We start from the raw sequence: 16642 nt of genomic DNA, 5'->3' as shown, positions 1-16642 counted from the left end.
AACTGGGTATCAAGGTAAGAATTGGGATTCCAATAGGGCATGGTGTCACAACTGTCAAAACACAGGATACCACACCAAGGACCCTAGCTGTCCTAAAACCGAAATCCCGAGTCTAGCACCAAGGGTTGCCAGTGTAGCCTTTGCGGGTGGTTCCTCAGATGAGGAAGTCATCCTAGCCTTCAACTAGAAATTGGGCCCAAAAGGTGAGTTGGAGATTCCGGAGGGGAGTAAACACTTCCACCACCTACTGGTGAATGGAATCCCAGCCACTGCCCTGAGTGATACCTGTGCCAGTCACACTGTGGTGCAGGACAGGCTGGTACTCTCAAACCAGAACATCCCAGGACAGACTGGAAGAATAAGGACCGTCCTAGGGGAAGTCACAGTTAGGCCTGTGGCTGTAGCGCTACTAGATATAGCTGGGTCCTTGAGTTGGAGAAAGGTGGTAGTCAATAAAGATCTCCCCCGTGATTGTCTCCATGGAAATGACCACCCAGAGGCAGGCGCGGCCCGGCAGGGGGTGTGGGGGGGGCAGTCGACATATGACAATGAGGGAAACCTGGTTTTCTTTTTTTTTCAAAGTTTCCCTCATCGATGTATGTTGCCTATCCCCCACGCCGCCCCCGCTCTTACCCGCACAGGCCGCGCCTGCCTAGAGGTTTGTCTGAATCAAAGTGAGGTACTGGTCCAGTGCCAGGCCTCACCCAAGGAACTTATGGGACTGAACCTGCAACTAGTGTAGGTAAGCCCCAAAGGAAAAAGAAGGGAAAGCCTAGGAAAGGTGGACGACTGTTAGCCTCAGTTCCAGTGGGCCAGGGAGATTCTATCCCAGTTAGGGAGAACTCCAAAGCTGGCACTGGTGAAGTCCTACCTGACCCACAAAAAGACCTGACTCGTCAGACAACTGTCCAGCCTGAGTTGGTGGCTCCTCAACTGACAGGAAAGGGAATAGAAGTAGGGTGCTCACTACCAGAAGTGTTGACCCCCGACTCTAAAACAGCTGACAGGCAAGCTTACTCCAAAGAAGCCTGTAAATTAGCCCCTTCACCTGTCAGTGAAGAGCTAAAGGTGTGGTTCTGGGCACTGAGAGCTGTCAGTGGCCTCTGCTGGGTGTTAGCCTCTATGGCTGCACTTTTCTTGGCAAAGTGGTCTGACCTCATACCGAATTGCAAGCTAGGCCCCATGACCCTGATGGTCATGGTGGAGTTATTCAAGCTGTGGGTAACCTCTTTAGGTAAGCTAGGTGTTGCCCTGCTTAAGATAGAATTTGCAGAAGTGAACACCTCTGATCCCAATTTAGAAAGATTGGGTGAAAAACACTAAAGAGTTAGGAAAGGAGCATGGGAAGTTAGGTCCTGAAACTGTTGAAGTAGGCGAGCTCCCTAAAGGGACTGACCTGGACAGAAGGATGTAAGGCAGAGTAGGCCCTGCAAGAACCCAGCCATTTTCTTTACTTGTCCTCACCTGACAAGCTTGGTATGCTCTCTCAGATGGTAGCTGAGCTTCCTGACCTGGCGGCTGGCGGTGGGGGGGCTTATGTGAGAAAATGGGGTTCTGTTGCATAAGTCCCAGCACTTTCTGCCTAGTTTTGATGCAATATTTACTGTAGAGTACTGGTTTCCTGCTGTCCAGGTTCCCAGTACCAGTGTTCTTACCCTAAAAACATGTCCCCAGTTGGTATTTCTGCCTCCCTGTAAGTCTCTAGTAAGTGGTACCCTGGGTACCTAGGGCCTGGTGGCTGAAGAGGGTCCCCTGGGACTCCCTCACTAGGACCATACCACTGCCCCTGCAGCTGCCATGCCCTTGTGAGGTAAGAAAATAACCAAGTCGACATGTTATGTTAATGTTAATATTTTATTAAGCGCAAAACAGCTGCCCCAGCAACGAGGCGTCCCGGCGCTAAACCATAACAGATACCTGAGGGGAGGGGAGGGAGGGAAAGGGACTGCAGAAAAATTAAGTCAGGGAAAACAGAAGAGTTTTAATTGCCTTACGAAAGGCCAACAAGTTGATCAAAGAGCGAATGTGGGGTGGTAAGGAATTCCAAAGCTTCGCCCCCAAAACTTTGAAAGAGCGGCCACCCATTCTGCTGAGCTTTGTGCGAGGGACAACCACCAGGTGTTGTCCTAGGGAGCGTAAGGCGCGCTGTGGGGTGTAAGGTACCAGGAGAGGGCGTAGGAGTCCCGGACAGTCAGATCTGAGAATTTTAAAGGCAGTGGTGAGAGCCTTGAATTGAACTCGGGCTTCAACACGCAGCCAGTGTAGCTTCTTGATGGTGTTTCTGGCAGAGCATCTGCGAGGGAGGCCTACCACAGCCCTGGCTGCTGAATTTTGTACCCGTTGTAGCCGAGCCATCTCTGCTTTGTTGATGCCTAAGAATAGGACATTGACATAATCCAGTCGAGCCAAGATGATAGATTGTACTATCAGTTGGCGCGTACTGGGGTAAAAAAAACCAAGTATCGGGTGAAGGCTCCGCAGCAGGCCCACACAGGTAGCAGCCACTTTCTTGGTGTGGGACTGGAAATTGAGGGAGGAGTCCATCCAGACACCAAGATTTTTCACCACATTTTTGGGGGAAGGAATGGGGCCAGGTAGGGACGGCCACCAGTGTTCACTCCAGTAACAGGGATTTTTTCCCAGGAGCCGCACCTCTGTTTTTCCAGTGTTCAGCTGTAGGTAGTTGTGTGTCATCCACTGCGCGACTGCCGCTAAGCCATTCTTAAATTTCGCAGCTGAGATTGAGGGGCCTTCAGTTAGAGAGATGACCAGCTGCGTGTCGTCAGCGTACGACACTAGCGTGAGGTCCCACTCTTTTGCCACTTCAGCGAGAGGCTGGACATAGAGATTAAAAAGGGAAGGGCTAAGCGCCGACCCCTGAGGGACTCCTTGCTCTATGGAGTGAGGCTGAGAGACAAATGGGGGGGCTGAGACCCGGAAGGATCTATCCTTCAGGAAAGACCGAAACCACTCAAGGGCCAGATCACTGATCCCTATAGCCTCGAGAGTTTTAGTAAAAGAGTGTGGGAGACCATATCAAAGGCCGCGCTGAGGTCAAGTAAAATCAGCGCAGCACTTTGACCGGCGTCCAGAATGTTCCGGAGGTGTTCAATGGTAGTCAGCAGGGCGGACTCAGTACTGAATCCTGGCCTGAAGCCATTCTGTGAGGGGTCCAGGATTAGATTTTGAGCCATATAGTTGGACAGTACTTTGTTCGCATGGGCTTCTGCCAATTTCGAAGCCCATGGAAGCAGCGAAATTGGTCTAAAATGTTCTGGCTTTGAGGGGTCTAGCGTGGGCTTTTTGATAATCGGGGAGACCCCTGCCTGCTTCCAGCATGTAGGAACCACCGCCGAGGAGAAGGAGAGGTTGAGTAGGGTGGCCGGGGGGGGGGAGGAAGAAATCCAGGGATTCTAGGAATATGGCTGGTCTCTTAGGATCTGTAGGAGAGCCGGACTTAACCTGTGTGCATAGCTTGGCTAGATCGTCATGGGTTATACTAGGTATAAGTGGCAAACTGGGGTTGTTGGGCGAGAGTTTACGAGGGTTGGGGAGTTCCAAAAGATCCTGTGGAAAGGCATTGTAGATTTTCCTCACTTTTTCTATAAAGAAAGTAGCGAGGTCGTCACATTGTTGTGAGGAGGTAATGCATGGAGCTGGGTTAGAGTTGTTTTGGAGTTTTTGTACTAGCTTAAAGATGGTTTTGGAGGGGTTTGCGCTTCAGCTGATTTCCTTAGCATAAAAGGATGCACGGGTGGTACGTACCGCCTTGTGGTACGACCTTAACTTTAACATGTAGAGGGCTTTATCCGTATCCTTATACTCTTTCCTCCAACAGCGTTCAGCTCTTTTGCAGTCTTTCCGCATGGTTTTTAGATTCTCATTGTACCATGGGTTAGAAGGGGTGCTACGGGTTTTGGTCCATTTCGCTGGGATTAGGGTGTCAAGTCCTGAGGTGATCCACTCATGGAAAGCAGCATAGGCTGTATTTATATCTCTGTTCTCAGAGTTAAAGTGGAAGTCGCCTAGATTATTAGCGAGATCAATAGATGAAAGTTTGTGCCAAGGCCTCTTATAGCAAGAACTGGAAGTGTTTTTCGTGAGCGGGCCTCTGACCATCAAGGAGAATCTAATAAGGAAATGGTCGGTCCAGCCCATGGGTTTGGGGCGGTCAGCCGTGGCCTCTAAGAGGTTGGAGAAGACAGGGTCTAATAAGTGCCCAGCAGAATGAGTGGGGGTATGGATAAGTGGGTTTAGCTGAAGGGCAGTAAGGTCCGCCCGTAGGTTCTTGATGGTTGGATGAAACACTGCCTGTGTGCCATGCCAGCTAGCACTGCCCAAGAAATAGGTAAGTCACCCATCTAGCAGGCCTTACAGCCCTACAGCAGGGTGCACTTTATATGCAACCACACTATCCCCAGGGGATCCTGGGGGAGGGAACTAGAGGCGCAGAGCACTAGGAGCAGGCCAGCCTCCAACACAGAATGCACAGCACAAAATGCGACAGCTCCTAGGATAGTGACCTTGGTGCAAAGGACTGAATTTGTGGATGTGGGCTTCTCTCAAAAAGTGACGGACTGGTCTCACACACCACCTGGTGTCATGCTTCATCATAGACCAGTCCTCGCCCTCCCGAATCTTGGTTTGGTGGAGGGCGGGCATACTCTTGACGACAGGGATGCACTTCTAAACTAAGTGGGGGCCCGTGGAAAGTGAGTGAGCTTTAAAAACCATTAAAGTTACTCAATTCATTTTAAAGTGACAGGCAACTATATGGTATTAAAATGAGTGAACTGTGCAGTGGGAAATGTACTGCCCCCTCACCATTGTGGGTGCACTTTATTCCAGGTGTGGGTATATCCGCATGAGCAGATATGACCCTACAGTATTAGGGTCTATTCCTTAATATTGTTAGTGCCAGAGAAGCCATAGAGAGTACATGGGGTGAAAACTTGACAACTCGAGTTCCAAAGCACCATGATGACTTCACTGAACTCAGGAGTGTTTGGTACCAAACAGCTCCTTGTAATAATTTATAAAACCATGTACTCAGAGGGCAACTCATAAGGTGCCCTTTGAAAACCTACAGATCTTGGTGAGGGCACTGACTGGCTTTAGGTAGTCTTGCACACACAGACATGTTTCTGGACCCCTGGGTGGAAGGCCCCTGCTTTCTGGAGCCAGAAGCAATGCACACCCTGGGCAGAGGGGTCACACCTCCTCCCCCAGTGTGGGCACAGTGCTCGAAGGGGAAGCTTCAAAAGCCTGCTGCCTTTATAATGCGACCCCCAGCCTCTGCTGCTAGCAGCAGATGGTAGCCCAGAGTTTACACCCCCACTTTGGGTGGGAAAACTTAGAAAATCTAGGAGGTGTTGAGGTTTTACCAATCTGAAATGTCCATGTGATAATAGATCTACATAGTCAACTTTACACTTAGCACTTTTCTGTAAATGTTATATTGATTTTAGGAAACAATTTCTAAAACCAATATTTTCAATACTGAACTTGTTTGGTTACCTGGCGGCATTTCAGTACATGATTGACTTACAAGATGCTACTGTGAGCAATGCTGTAGCAAAGTTTTTTGTTTTAACGTTATACGTGCAAGGAAAGTTCTGACACATATGGAAATAGGAGGGGGTTAGCAGCTGCATTTTTGTATTTTCATAAAATGGGGTTTACTTGCATTCCGTTGCTAGGCATTTTTGACATAGACAGGAACGTCCTTGTGATGCAATGTAGTCCTTAGTGATTATAGATCAATTTTATGCTATGATTTTATGTTTATATTATATGTTGCTTTTATGTTTTATTTGGTTTTTAAACTAAGTAAAGAAAGATTGATTGATTATTAACAGGATTAATCAGAGTGACGTGAGTGATAGCAGGTATCCTGATTGTCGTTTTTCTGCTACGCAATGGACGTCCCAGTCACCAAGAAGATGGGAACAGTACTCCTGGAGAGAAAATACCGTGATCGTATGGTACAACTTTTGGGCACACCACGCCTAAGGGAACTAAGTGCTTCTTGGTTCTTGTCGTTTAGACCTGTCTGGATGGACTGCATCTTACATGTCCTCTGATGCCTGTTTTGAGGAGAAAAATGCGTGTTGGATCTCTGTCTGACACTCCCATCATGTGCGCGACCCGACGTTGACGCTTTACTGGACCCGATGACGGCCCATGTTTTGCAGTGTCCCCAGCGTATTCCCATGTTGATGTTGGCATTCTTAAAGCCACCACAGGTAACATCAGCACCTGTTGGTACAGGATCTGGCTCCTCCTCTGACACCCAGGCCTTGGATGGCGCACAGGCTGCTCCAGCACCTGCTGTGGACAGTACGGAAGCCAGAGCACAGAGCAAAACACATAAAAATTCCAGATATGCGGTTTGCCACCCATCACTAGACATGTTCTTTGCAGGACATGCAGTGTGTGCAGTCTCACAAAAGAAGCCAGAGACATTGTACTAGATGACGGGAAAGCCTGATCTCTCCAACAGCACACACACTATAACACAAAGAACTGTATCTATAGATTACATGCCCTTGTAAATTAAGATGCATCGGGATGGACCCTACGAGAGTACAAACACGCGCTAGTGAACACAGGAGTGGTATCAGATGTAAAAGAATCACAGCAAAAATGAATGCACACTGTTTGGACGTGTATCACACCCCTGACGATGGAGTGGACCAACCTGGAGGTGATAAAAAACACTGACAAAACATCCCTTCTACAAAGCGAACGCAGGAGGGTCTTTCATCTAGAAACCCACATGATAGGGCTGAATGAGGACATTCCCTGGATTGAACTGTCTTACCGGTAATGTCTCAATATCTCAGTAGAATACACCTTTGAATGGCTCCTGGTACAACCCTGTGTATGGCTCCACTCATTCTGTCAGAAGAACACTGGAATGATAACTCATTTTAATTCCTCCAGCTGGCATGTACTTATACCCACGAGCTCTTTCGAATTTGCTTTCGAAATGGCATCACAGCACCTGATCAATGATCCTTTTAAGCCACTTCCAGGATTTTGACCAGCATGCGATAACTCCTCATTTCGCTTGCCTTGTGCCTCCACGTCATGAAGATGCAACCGTGTCAGTGACACCCCAGCATACATGTCAGAGACATGCTGGCATTACGCACAGGCTTCTGGGTATGCATATGGTGCACCCCTGGACACCAATATCTTCAGGGCTGCAGAGACGGGCCGGTTCCTGGCAGTGTCCACTGGCGTGTTCCTAAGTACCTATCAATCGCATCCAGGTTTTCAACGATCCCACGGTCCTAAGGTAAGAATTACAAACTTTGCTTTCATATGCTTGGCAGCACTTTGCGTGACACACTTTTGTATGGGGTGATTATTGTTTTACCATTGGCAATGGGTGTCAACCACGGTCACGGCACCACTAATGCACCATTGCTGGATGGATGAGATACCATTCGCACACAATAACGACTGCAATGACCAATGACATACATGAGTTATCTCCCCCTTTTCACGTGGTCATATGTTTGTTTCATATTACTTCTTTTATTTTCTAGATCAGATGTTTTAGCTACAGACTATTTCTGCAACTCACAAGAGTATCTCCTATCTCTACACAAATGTGGTGGTTGCTAAAATATGGGCACACGTCGATAATTGAATCATAGTCCAATTTTTGGGAAGGTTACAGTTTAAGGGTCGTGATGAGTTGCCATAGAACTTTGATTAAATGAAGGGCAGGAAACATGTTGACCGTTTAAAGGGAATAAGAGGGAACATGATTTTCCTACATATTCCATTCTTTATTCGTTGACAAGAACCTCAACAATAATAAATAAGTGTGGTGGGGGTCCCAGGTTAATTTTAAGTTTACTCTCCTCACCAATCTACACAGTTGTAAAAACAAATTCACCTTCAACAAACTTCATTAATGGAAAATTAACTAAAAGAACTCCAACAAAGAGCCCCGTTGAGGGGCCTGTTGAGCCTTGCAGCACTGCTCCAACGAGGAGCTACCTGATGATGAAGCAAGCCACCTTGATTGGTGGGTGAGGGATCTTGCTTCAAAATGTGAATATTTCCACCAACTTTTATTTCAGCTGGGTGCACTAGTGGTGTTTTCCTGGAGTGTAAACAGGAACACCAGTTCTGTATCTTTTTGATAGTACCTGGGAGTGCGTATGCTGGATGTTTGTTACTCCCTGTCCCTTCATTTGTTAATAAGGCAGAAAAATGCAAACTTTCCAAAAGTGTCATTTTAAAAATTGTAATTCAAAATCTGACTTTACTATAAAAGAGGAGTTTTCATTACAATCCCATAGACACCAAACATGCACTGTTTACCTGTTCCCATTTGTAAGATATCTTTATTAAATGTAATATATTCATTGAATGTTATCCTACGAGAGAGGTAGGCCTTTCAATAGCGAAAAACACATTTAAGAGTTTTTCACTATCAGGACATGTAAAACTTGAAAGTACATGTCCTACTTTTTAAATACATTGCACAGCGCCCTGTGGGCAGTGTGGGACTACCCTAGGGATGACTCATATGCATTAAAAATGAAGATTTGGGCCTGGCAAAATGTTTACTTTGCCAGGTCAAAATTGCAGTTTAAAACTGCACAAATGGGCTGACATGGCAGGCCTGAAACATGTTTAAGGAGCTACTTAAGTAGGTGGCACAATAACTGCTGCAGGCCCACTAGTAGCATTTAATTTGCCGGCCCTGGGTACATGTAGCACCATTCTATTAGGGACTTATAAGTAAATGAAGTATGCCTGTTGGGGATGAGGCAAGGTTACCATGTTTTAAGCAGTGAGCACGCGCACACTTTTGCACGGGTTAGCTGTGGTAAAGTGTGAAGAGTCTTGAGGCCAACAGAAAAGAGATCAGAAAACTATGGAGGAGTGATGCGAAAGGTTTGGGGGAGACCATCCGGAGGTTGACAGGTCTAACGCCCGGCCTCTGTGCTATCACAAAAGCTCTTTAACAGACCAATCATAGGGCAGTCCAGGGCATCACTGTACACTTCCACTCACTGGCTGGAAGGACAGCTCGCGAAATAGCTGCATCTCCAAGGAGGCCATGGAAGGCTGACCAGTGCAGAGCTGCTCCTAGAAAATCATGGCTAGACCAGGCTCTGGCTCAAATTTTACAGCCTGGCTAGTAAGAGCTGCTTACTAAAATGATAGACATCCCAGGATTTTTGTAGTGTGGGATGGCAAGTTTTGTGTCAAAAAAGCAAAATTTGCCCTACTTTTGCAGTTGGCAAGATCTGAACTTGTCACAAAAATACAGTGCGGTGTCTGATTTGTGACTCCTGGAAGCTGTGGCAGAGCGTCCAGCAGCACCAGGCCTCGTACCAAGCGACATCTGGTGCCAGAGAGTGCAGATTTCATTGTGAAACCTCTGCCATCCTTTAACCCCCATTCCAAAGGTGTAGGGGGAACAGCAGATGAACTGAGGGGGCAGAGGGAAGTTGGAAGTGGAGGGAGAATTGTGGGGGGAGGGGTGCGTTGTGGGGGCTTGGTGTGTGTCTTCTGGCTGGAGGCGGGTGTCAGTCATGTGATAGATGAGGCACAGGAAGCAGTGCGGGTCGTATCAGAGGTCAAGGGGCAGAAAGGGGGTAGTGGGTCCCACGAGACAAAGAGCAGTGGGGCAGGAAGGGTCCTGTTGAGACAGGAGGGTATCCAGGGAGCTGGGCGGCAGCCTGCCTGCACAGAAGAAGTACTTTGCAAGCTGTTAACAGGCAAGTGAAAGAGTGTAACACCGGTGCCGCCAGCTGGTCTGTTGCTCACCCTACGTTTATTGGTATCGAGCAACCCTGAGCTAGTAAAAGGGGGTGGGTGAGGGTAAGCCTCATTCTGTTTTTATTTTAATTGGAATGTTTGTGGGCACGTTTGTAAAATGTACAAAATACCTGATTTATGTTTTTCTTTTTTTGAAAACTGGAAAATTGCAATATCCTGGGGGCTGACTACAGGTCTACCAATAACCAAGTCACAGTAGATAGACACTATAATGGTTGTTGTAGCTCTACTAAATGGCCATGTAGGGGAGACAATCTCCTGGCTTTAGTTCTGCTCACTAATAACTGAGGACAGGCCATGGAATTGACAGTACACTCTGTTGGCCACAGAGGGCAGTCATGGCCAAAGCTGCTGTAGTACTCAATGCCACTGATGTGTGGTGTCATTGCTGCAGTACACCCTGTTGGCCACAGAGGGCAGTCATTGAAAAGGCTGCTGTAGTACGCAATGCCTCAGAGGGCAGATGGTGTCATTGCTGCAGTACATGCTGTTGGCCACAAAGGGCTGTCCCTTCCAAGGTTGCTGCAGTACCTACTCAGTGCCCCAGAGGGCAGGTGGTGTCATATCCACAGAGGGCAGATGGTGTCATACCTACAGAGGGCAGATGGTGTCATACTCACAGAGAGCAGATGGTGTCATACCCACAGAGGGCAAATGGTGTTATATCCACAGAGGGCAGCTGGTGTCATACCCACAGAGGGCAGATGGTGTCATACTCACAGAGGGCAGATGGTGTCATACCTACAGAGGGCAGATGGTGTCATACCTACAGAGGGCAGATGGTGTCATACCTACAGAGGGCAGATGGTGTCATACCTACAGAGGGCAGATGGTGTCATACCCACAGAGGGCAGATGGTGTCAAATCCACAGAGGGCAGATGGTGTCATACCCACAGAGGGCAGATGGTGTCATATCCACAGAGGGCAGATGGTGTCATACCCACAGAGAGCAGATGGTGTCATATCCACAGAGGGCAGATGGTGTCATACCCACAGAGGGCAGATGGTGTCATACCCACAGAGGGCAGATGGTGTAATACCTACAGAGGGCAGATGGTGTCATACTCACAGAGGGCAGATGGTGTCATACCCACAGAGGGCAGATGGTGTCATACCCACAGAGGGCAGATGGTGTCATATCCACAAAGGGCAGATGGTGTCATACCCACAGAGGGCAGATGGTGTCATACCCACAGAGGGCAGATGGTGACATATCCACAAAGGGCAGATGGTGTCATACCCACAGAGGGCAGATGGTGTCATACCCACAGAGGGCAGATGGTGTCATACCTACATAGGGCAGATGGTGTCATACCCACAGAGGGCAGATGGTGTCATACCCACAGATGATGGTGTCATACCCACAGAGGGCAGATGGTGTCATATCCACAGAGGGCAGCTGGTGTCATACCCACAGAGGGCAGATGGTGTCATACCTACAGAGGGCAGTCAGTCAAAGACATCACCTCTCTGTTCTTCCTGGGGCTCTAACAATGTCTTGCTTCCAGACTCAGAAGAGGAATGGGATAACCTCTTTGCCTCAAACTCAGGGCCATGAGAGATGTCAGCAGTCACACTAGGCAAGCTGAGGTCACGCAGGTCACAAGGTTCCTCAGATTCCGTGCCCCCTCTGCCCCCCCCACCGGTGTACTCCAAAGAGGTGATGATTCGTTACTTACCGCGGAGGTCGAAGTAGGTGATGGTGTACTGTGCCACTGCAAGAAGGAAAACAAAATATTAGAATGTGTAATGTACACAGATAAACAAACACTGCAGGAGAGGCATTCTGTTGCCAATCCCAGAGATAGCACTGAGCACACAGGACACAACCACAATCTTGTGACATTAACCCTGAGAGAGCATCACGCGCTGTTCTGTGAGCACACCATAGTTGGCTCCTTGGCGATGCCAAGTCTGTTCAAATACTTTGTATATTTGTTTTTAAGGACTGCCCATGCTCAGAGGATTTAAGAAACCCAACAAATACTGAAGAAACATTCAATGAAATTGGACTACGTGTCATAGAGCTCACTATTGTGGGCACAGATGGCAGAACTTGAGCGTTGTTAGTGCCAGTCAGTGTCACAAATGCAGAGAAACCACCCTCAGACCACAGGTACAGGCCACCCAATCGGATGCTGCTTCCCAGAATGCAGTGCACCTCACTGCCCTCTGAGGGGTTGTACCATCACAAGCAGATGGGGTACAACAGCCATGTTTTCTTCAATAATGGGGTGAGGACACAGGATAATGCTGGGGCCAGTGCAGAACCCCCAGCCCTCCACCATCACTGAATTCTAGGACCACCTCATCCCCTTCCTGTCTCGCCCAAGCGAATGATGTTGCCAGGGAGGCTGACACCCCCTCACCTAAGACCCTTCAAGAACATCCCTTGGTGCATCATGGGATCCTAGAGAGAGAAGCCTGGACTGGCCTTGGTGGGTGATATCCTTCCCTTTCCAGAGACCCCCTGCGGCCAGAGGTGGCAAGGTGGGGCATCGTGCCACTCATGCACAACATGTCACCTCTGGTCACTATGTTCTGCTTTAGAAGAGGGGGCCATAGATTGTAAAATGGTGGATGGGGTGTACACTGGGCATCGAAGAAAGGCTAAAGTGAGGAAACAGCCACAGGAGAGTCAAGCATTGGCAGAGCCAAGAGGTCTAGCTTTAGCATTCAGTGACATAAGTCGATAGAGATAGGTAGACGTGTCCCAGGCCTGCGGAGGGATGGGACATGCAGACAGGAGCAGGGTGGAAGTGTGTCAGTTAGATGCAGAGACTGTTCAAGAAGAGGAAATGGACAAGGAGACACATGAGAAGATGGGTTGAGGTGCAAGCACATATGGCGAAACCGGCCCCTGGGGCTGCAATACCCCGACCGGATGAAGGGTTTTTCGACATGACTTGAAAGGGACCCGTGGTGTTAACCTTTTGGTAGCCGGTATGCGGGACTTGAATTAATCCAGCTAAAGGCTCAATTCCCCATCCCCGACTACTCTTTGGGTACACCCTCATGTGTATGTGTGTTTTTTGTTCTCGTGTAGCCACTTCATTACAATTTTTTCATATATAATCCATCTCTGGCAAACTGTATGTTGTTGTTGTGTATTCCACCCTTTCCTATTCATGTGGATCTGCTCATATGTAATTAATGCAACTATTATGTTCTCATCTATGTAAAGCGCTCTGATACCTCTGGGTCTAGTTAGTGCTATATAAAACTCTACAAATAAATAAAATGGGGCTGATGGCTGTAGACTGGCACGGGGTTAGCCCTAAGGTGGGATACTGCACGGAGACAGGAGAAGGAGGGAAGGTGGCAGTCAGATGCAGAGACTAGTCAAGAAAATGAATGACAGAGACAGGAGCCAATGAGTAGAGGGGTATAAACATGGACTGGACTGAACGAGGGATGGGGCAAGGCTCCGGGAACATCTGGACTGGAATGAAGGATGAAGGGGGCAAGACACTGGGATCATACAGATTGAACTGATGGCTGCGGGCAAGGGTCCGTAAACATCCGGACTGGACTGAAGGATGAATAGGGAAGGGCTCAGGGAACATCCAGACTGGACTAAAGGATGAATGGAGCAAGAATCTTGGAACATCTGGACAGGACTGAAGGATAAAAAGGGCAGGGCTTTGGGATCATCCGGACGGGACTGAAGGATGAAATGGGCAAGACTCTGGGAACATCCGGACTGGAATGGAGGATGAAAGGGGCAGGGCTTCGAGATCATCCGAACTGGACTAAAGGATGAAGGGAGCAAGACTCTGGGAACATCTGGACTGGACTGAATGGTGAAAGGGGCGAGACTCTGGGAACATCCTGAATGGACAGAAGGATGAAAGGGGCAAGACTAAGGGGACATCGGGCTGGACTGAAGGATGAAAGGGGTAAGACTCAGGGGACAACTGGCTGGACTGAAGGATGAAAGGGGCAAGACTCAGGGGACATCGAGCTGGACTGAAGGATGAAAGGGGCAAGACTCAGGGGACATCGGGCTGGACTGAAGGATGAAAGGGGCAAGACTCAGGGGACATCGGGGCTGGACTGAAGGATGAAAGGGGCAAGACTCTGGGAACATCCCGACTGGACTGTAGGATGAAAGGGGCAAGACTCTGGGAACATCCCGACTGGACTGTAGGATGAATGGGGCAAGACTCTGGGAACATCCCGACTGGACTGAAGGATGAAAGGGGCAAGACTCTGGGAACATCCAGGCTGCACTGAAGGATGAATGGGGCAAGACTCTGGGAACATCCAGACTGGACTGAAGGATGAAGGGGGCGAGGCTCCTCACTTCAGCTTCACGTATTTCAACATCTCACCCCACTTTAGTGTCTAGACCTCCTCGTTTCAGAATTCCGTATGTCAACCTCTCACCCCACCTCGCTTCAGCCTCGCGTATGTCAGCATCTCACCCCACTTTAGTGTTTAGGTCTCCTCGCTACAACTCTACATAGGTCAACATCTCACCCCCTTTAGTGTCTAGGTCTCCTTGTTTCAGCTTTACGTATGTCAACCATACACTTCCACTGTCTGGGAAAAGACCCATACATGCATCTATCTCCGAAGGCCAGCCAGGGGTATCCACAGGAAGCTGCTCTAGGAACACACCACATCTGTGCTGCAGCAAAGCACATCCAATAACTAGAGCACTGACCTCCAACCAGCTTGGCCTGTCCCAGCTCCTGCCAGAAATCCCCTCATGTAAGATGGCGGCTCCATCAGTATGAGAAGCCTCCACCTTCTTAGTTGATGGGATTTGTCTCACGAGCCAGTGGGGTCCCATCTTCTGCAATGTTTCTTCTGTTTCCATGACAGCGCATCTCCTACCACAGGTGCAACTTACACTGTGGCTGTGCTCAGGCAGGACTAGCAGCAGGCTAAGTGCCACATTTAATGTGTCCTCCTCCCCTTTAAGACCACAGCCCCTCAGCTAGGAGTACCACTAAAGTGGGGTGAGATCTTGACATGCGTAAAGCTGAAGCGAGGAGGCCTAGACACGAAAGTGGAGTGAGATGTTGACATACGTAAAGCTGAAGTGAGGAGGCCTAGACACGAAAGTGGAGTGAGATGTTGACATACGTAAAGCTGAAGCAAGGGGACCTAGACACTAAAGTGGGGTGAGATGTTGACATACATAAAGCTGAAGCGAGGATACCTAGACACGAAAGTGGGGGAGATGTCGACATGCGTGAAGCTGAAGCGAGGAGGCCTAGACACTAAAGTGGGGGAGATGTTGACATGCGTGAATCTGAAGCGAGGAGGCCTAGACACGAAAGTGGAGTGAGATGTTGACATGCGTGAATCTGAAGTGAGGAGGCCTAGACACTAAAGTCAGGAGACAGGAGACAAGGTCTGTTTAAAAAATAAATTAGGCCTTTTGCTAAGACGAGTTCCTGATTAATCTTCCTGGAGCACTGCTGTTTGATAGGTGATTGGGTAAAGAAACGGACTGCATTCTCTGCTGTTCAATGGGACCCCTGATGTGCTTCTGTTGTGGGGGGTCCAGGCTGGAGGCTAAGCTGCTATCAAGAGCAACACTCTGCAGAAACACTGTGTCTGGAGAGCTGCCTCGAAAGGACACTCCAGACCAGTTCTTAGACACTGGATCCGCATCTCCTGTCTGATTAGACTGTACAAAAGTGAGATCCACTATACGCAAGGAAGGGAGAGCTCTGGAGGGTTCTCTGAGGTCTGCAGTTACAACCAGAGCTGGTGTCTGCCTTACAGCCAGCTTCCCAGAGATGAGGGTACGTCACCTCAGTCTGCTCCTTGCTTGAATAAGCCGTTTGTCTGACCTGAAGTGCCAAGAAACCAGCCTGCGTGTTGAGAGAGGGAAGGAGCCTACTGGACCTGCAGGAGTTACTGTCCAAACAGATACCGGTACAGGAAGACCGCAGTATAGGTTAGTTCTACCAGAGGAGGATAGCCAATGAGAGTGATCTGTGTGCCCCAGGTGTCAGCAGGTACTGCACTCTCCAATGCGTGGTTACAGGCACACACCTCAGGAACCGCAGCTTGTTCTGCTGCAGCTGGGCACAGGAGGAGCGTGGCCCAGCCTCAGCTGACTTGGGGGTGTGTGAGAAGCCTTGTTGCCCCAGACATTGGCCACAACATATCTGTTCATAATAACATATCACTGATGTTGGACTTGGCCCTTTTTGCAGGGTCATCCCTAAACTTTTTGCCTTCCTCCTATATTTTTCCTGACCTGTTGTTGGCTGTTTTATGACTCTGGGCACCTTACCACTGCTGATAAGTGCTAAGGTGCATATGCTCTCCCTTTGGTAAAATGTATACATTGATTGGTGTCCATGTTTGGCTTATTTGGTTTACTATCAGCCCCTAGTAAAGTGCACCAGGAGTGCCAGGGCTTGTAAATACAAATGCTGCTGGTGGGCTTGCAGCACCGGTTGTGCCACCCACAGAAGCGGCCTAGTAAAATGTGTCTAGGGTCTGCCACTGCAGAACCTGCGTGCAGTCTGGTACTGTCGCGCTGACTGCGCAAGTGCACCCACTTGCCAGTCCCTGAAACCTTCCCTTAACTACATATTAGTCACCCCTCTGGTAGGCCCAAGGGCAGGGTGCATTGTAGGCATAAGGTAGGACATGCCCTGATGTGTGTGGCATGTCTTAATAGTGAATTACAGCCATTTTCGTTTTTCACTATTGAAGGCTACCTGCTCTCCATAGGCCAGAATGGGCTGCTGGAATTACTACACGCTGTAATCCCAGCGGACTCAGAGAGCATGGTAGAAAGTCAAGTTTAGTATGCCTGAACTCAGAATAATAAAATACTTCTTTTAGTAAAGTTTA

At 48.8% G+C, this 16642-nt stretch overlaps 1 protein-coding gene across 1 annotated transcript in view; it reads right to left on the bottom strand.

The window, feature by feature from the left end:
- The window catches only part of LOC146839362 (glutathione S-transferase P-like), an 89590-nt gene that overhangs the window by 56327 nt on the left and 16621 nt on the right, over positions 1-16642 (bottom strand). The window contains exon 2 of the mRNA XM_085651363.1: positions 11494-11529. Within this exon, the coding sequence (XP_085507489.1) occupies positions 11494-11529 (36 nt within the window). The remainder of the gene's footprint in view (positions 1-11493; positions 11530-16642) is intronic.

This window comes from Triturus cristatus, chromosome 4_1 (assembly GCF_964204655.1).
Source record: "Triturus cristatus chromosome 4_1, aTriCri1.1, whole genome shotgun sequence".
Classification (NCBI taxonomy): Eukaryota; Metazoa; Chordata; class Amphibia; order Caudata; family Salamandridae; genus Triturus; species Triturus cristatus.
The sequence above is the reverse complement of the archived record's forward strand: the minus strand, read 5'-3'. Positions and strand labels throughout refer to the sequence as shown.